Source organism: Polistes dominula, unplaced genomic scaffold, assembly GCF_049000335.1.
Source record: "Polistes dominula isolate Pdom_NZ unplaced genomic scaffold, Pdom_raw_medaka contig_20, whole genome shotgun sequence".
NCBI classification, from domain to species: Eukaryota; Metazoa; Arthropoda; class Insecta; order Hymenoptera; family Vespidae; genus Polistes; species Polistes dominula.
Window position 1 is genome coordinate 5,041,005 of NW_028301147.1, and position 3,937 is coordinate 5,044,941.

At 32.3% G+C, this 3,937-nt stretch overlaps 1 protein-coding gene across 1 annotated transcript; it reads right to left on the bottom strand.

The window, feature by feature from the left end:
- Positions 1-2,361: 2,361 nt before the first annotated feature.
- LOC107074038 (uncharacterized) lies at positions 2,362-3,576 on the bottom strand. Its single transcript, XM_015335055.2, has 4 exons — positions 3,548-3,576; positions 3,112-3,276; positions 2,569-2,971; positions 2,362-2,367 (listed from the first exon to the last, which is right to left on the bottom strand). Exons 1-4 carry the CDS (start codon positions 3,574-3,576, stop codon positions 2,362-2,364), a joined length of 603 nt encoding a protein of 200 aa, XP_015190541.1.
- Positions 3,577-3,937: the final 361 nt, after the last annotated feature.

Genomic DNA, 3,937 nt, shown 5'->3' on the forward strand with positions numbered 1-3,937 from the left:
AGACATTATATTTTTAATATATAAACTAAGGTTTCTTAAGCAGAAAAGCTTTTCTTTAACGAAAAAATAAGATTTTATTATACCATCTATTAGGTACGATCTCATTTTTCATTTCTCATTTTAAATTCTCTCATTTTCCCCGCATCATAGCTTTTCGCTTAGGTCAAAGTACTTTATTTTTTAGATATCTTGTTAACAACGTTTAACAATATAAAAAATTCGAAAACTAGAGAAAAAAGTGTGAAATTAAGCAGAAAAACACGATAAAGAATATTCCAGAATTCAACGGAACGTGTTCGTGCATTTCGTGCACGCAGAGAGGTGTTTAGTTACCATACATTTTTTTAGTTACCATAAGAAACTCGTCTCATTTCTTTAAATTGAGAACTAGCTTACTGTGTAATATGTTCTGTATTATATAAATACTAAACTATTACTATTACTATTATAAAAATACTAAAAATATACACATTATACTATACCTCTTATTAATTTATATAGGATAACATATTACATTATACTATGTCGCATAGTTTTCGCTAAAACACTCTAAATACATTTGAGCTGATTTTGGGCAATTGGAATAATATGTTGTTGTACGATCCGAAATGATTGTACAGTAACTAGCTGTATTCGAAATGCGCGCGTCCGATTCTATCGATTACGATTCTAGATCGATACTCGTCACGAGTATCGAACAACCACAAGCGACTAGCGAAGCACTAATCTCATTTCTTGCATCCTCACCTCTTGCATTCCCACCATATTCGCCGTGCTGGGCCAGTTCAAAGGAACATTCTTCCTATTTCATCACTGGACGCTTACGACGATACATCTTTAGCACCTAAGGACCATAGAAGCCACACGGAACAAAGGACTTAAGGATTCACAAGGAACAACAGAGGATCATAAGAATTCACCAGGAACAACAAAGGAACCCCCCAACCTTTACGGTTGTGAACGTAAGCGAATTCTACCCCCAACCTTTACGGTTATGATTGCTATACGTGAGGCGTGAGATCTTTCCATCGTATACTTTTCACGAGAACTATAATTTCCTGCGTGGCAACGCGACGTGGTAGATCTTCATTATTGTATTTTACAAATAACATCCAGGCTTTTTATGCCGCAAGGCTTTCCCTGACAAGCCAATAAAGCATCGCATCTTTGATTGGCTCAACCACGTGTTTTATTTTACACCTGAACTTAACCCTTTATTCTCCACATCATAGCACATACGTAATTGCCAGAGGACTATTAACTGAGGAATTTAAGCCCCAACAGTTGTGGTTCTTTTTAGATTTTTTCTAGTGGACATTCTTAAGATACAAAAGTAATTGGTCTATCTCAAAAAAGTATGCTTCTCGACTTAATAAAGGATCTGGGAGAAACTGCAGTAAGATCGCAGGTAGTCCTCTAGCTGAAAAACTTGTCATATTCCCATTTCAAAACAAAATTCTTTGCGATAAATAAAAGATAATTTTATATTTTATTCTTTGAGACAAAAAGAAGATAATTTTATATTATTTTTTGAGAAAAATGGAAGATAAAAATATCATAATATAATCATAATATTTTAGTTACATCTTATATTCCTGCTTACCGCTTGTTTCTTTTACGGCGCGCCGACAGTCGGAAATGGGCCTGGCGAGAAACTCAACCGAATCGCGCTGGGCGACGAACATGTTAAGTAAGAGGTGCGAAGGACCTATCATTCTACAAAAAACATTCTATATTGTTGTTATATTAAAATCAAAAAATCAAAAAATAGCAACAACTTTACATCGCAGTGTGTCTACTCAACCTTACACTGAGAAGATTTGATATATTATCAGTATCATCCAGTAAAAAAGGATTGTAAATTATCCTGATGCTGGAGGATTTTTTACAGTTTTCATGAAATTGTTTTGCTTATGAGAAAAATGGGAACACTAGCGGCCAGTCGAAGAACTAACTTCTGTTTTCTAGGTAGTTCTTCGATTGACCACTATACAGGTTTAGTATCGATATTATATGAGTCCACGCTTCGTAGTATGCAGTCCCACACAAACACACACATATACAAAGCTTAGTAGCCAGAAGTGGGAACTAAGAAGCAGCGCATAAGGAGGAAACCGAGAATAGGAAAAACTGTATAGCTATATTGTGTCTGATTCTCTCGCAGGTTCAATCCTATAGGCTCCGTGCGTGATTGCAGCGCCATGGTATCTATGAACTAAAGGAAGCTGCTGCTGAGGTTTTTAATATCTAAACGTATAGGGCTTTGCGATAACAATTCATTTTTGTTATTAAAAAAATTTTTTTTTGCATGTTAAACCACGTGACAATAAAATTTCAATCTTGTGCAATTATGATGCAAAATTACCACTAAAATGTAAGTATAATTAATAATTTAAAAACAGTATGAAAGCTGTAGCGTTTACTGTAGTAAATAAAAGGTTAGATTATAGCCACAGTAGATCAAACTTTAAATAATATTAGCAAGCAGAAAAAGTACGATGTGACATTATTATCAATTTTAAGTTTTATTTTTAATAAAAATTCAAAATTTTCAAAAGTAACACCTACAACATCAATTAACTCATGATTCTTAGTTATTGATGAAAATCCTGCAAATCGTGAATCATCAGCTTGACTTTCTTGATCAACAAATGTCTTTTGAACTGTCCCACATTTTGTTGTTACATATTTTTTATTAGTATAATTAACTTTGGTTGCTCCAGTAACTTCTGTAATTTCCGTTTGAGTTTCAGCATGAGATATTTCATTTTTGATGTATCTGTTGCAAATAAATGTTTGAGAATTTACATCAAAATTTGAGTAAAAGTCTACTTGACACCCTTGGTCGACTTTCTGTGGTGATACTGGTGGATTTTCAATCATTATTTCAACAAATTCATTAATTGGTGGCTCAGTATAAGATGTTGATGATAATTTATTTTTCATTCGACGATCCTTTAAACGCTTGTACCTGAAAAAAATCATTATATTACAATTTTAATATTTAACTTTCAAAAATAACAAAATTAAATTTTGCAATTATTAATTTTTTTGTATGAAATATAAGTTATTAATCATTTATAATTATATTTTTTATTACTAACTATTTACCTGTTCTCAACAGAAAGTTCATTCACTTTTCGATACTTGTAAATTGGAGGAAATATTGTAGGAATATAGCTAGGACTTAACTCCTCTTCAGATTTTTTGCCTCCAATAAAATGATTACTACAAATATAATCGTATGATTTGGGAATCCCCTGTGATCCATGAGGACTTCAAGAAAAATTATAAAATATTACTGATACATTTAATTATTTGAGACATATAATAAATAATTTTTTATAATGAATTATAAAATTGAAAAAAAAATTAATTCTTGCAATAAGTAATTGTAAAGAATTAAATGCAGATTGATTATTCTCTAACTTTTAATTACTAATTATAAATTTAAATTTTTTGTTTTTATTCCACTTACAAATATTAGAACACAAGCTATTTTCAGTATCATTGATGTTACAAAAATAAAGGTTAGGATACTACTTACTTTTGCCTCCTTGCTACAGCTACCCACATTTTTCTTTGATTGATTTTCCATTTGGCAGTCGGAAATTTGTAAAATTTACAATCACTTTTTGCACTCGTATTTTTACAATTTACTACATACCAACTGCGATGGCTATTTCTACCCATTTTTTTTTAAAATATCATAAAATTAATTGTCACACGTATGTTTTGTGAACTCCAAAATAAAAAATACCGTCTTTTGTTGCCAAAGTTATCCACTGCGTGCGCTAGTGTCCATTTCGGCTTCCCCTACCATGACTTCGCAAGGAGCCTATATGTTTGTCTCTTTTTTCTTTTTACTTCCGTTTTGCCACCGCTCGCCACAACGTTACGCCGCGCCGTGTTTCATTTTTTTTCAAATCACTCTCAT

Coding starts and splice junctions, on each gene's coding strand:
- LOC107074038 (XM_015335055.2), bottom strand. CDS start 3,576: ATGTGGGTAGCTGTAGCAAGGAGGCAAAA. Junction 3,277..3,547: donor GCTGTAGCAAGGAGGCAAAA/GTAAGTAGTATC, acceptor TTTTTCTTGAAG/TCCTCATGGATCACAGGGGA. Junction 2,972..3,111: donor GAACTTTCTGTTGAGAACAG/GTAAATAGTTAG, acceptor GATTTTTTTCAG/GTACAAGCGTTTAAAGGATC.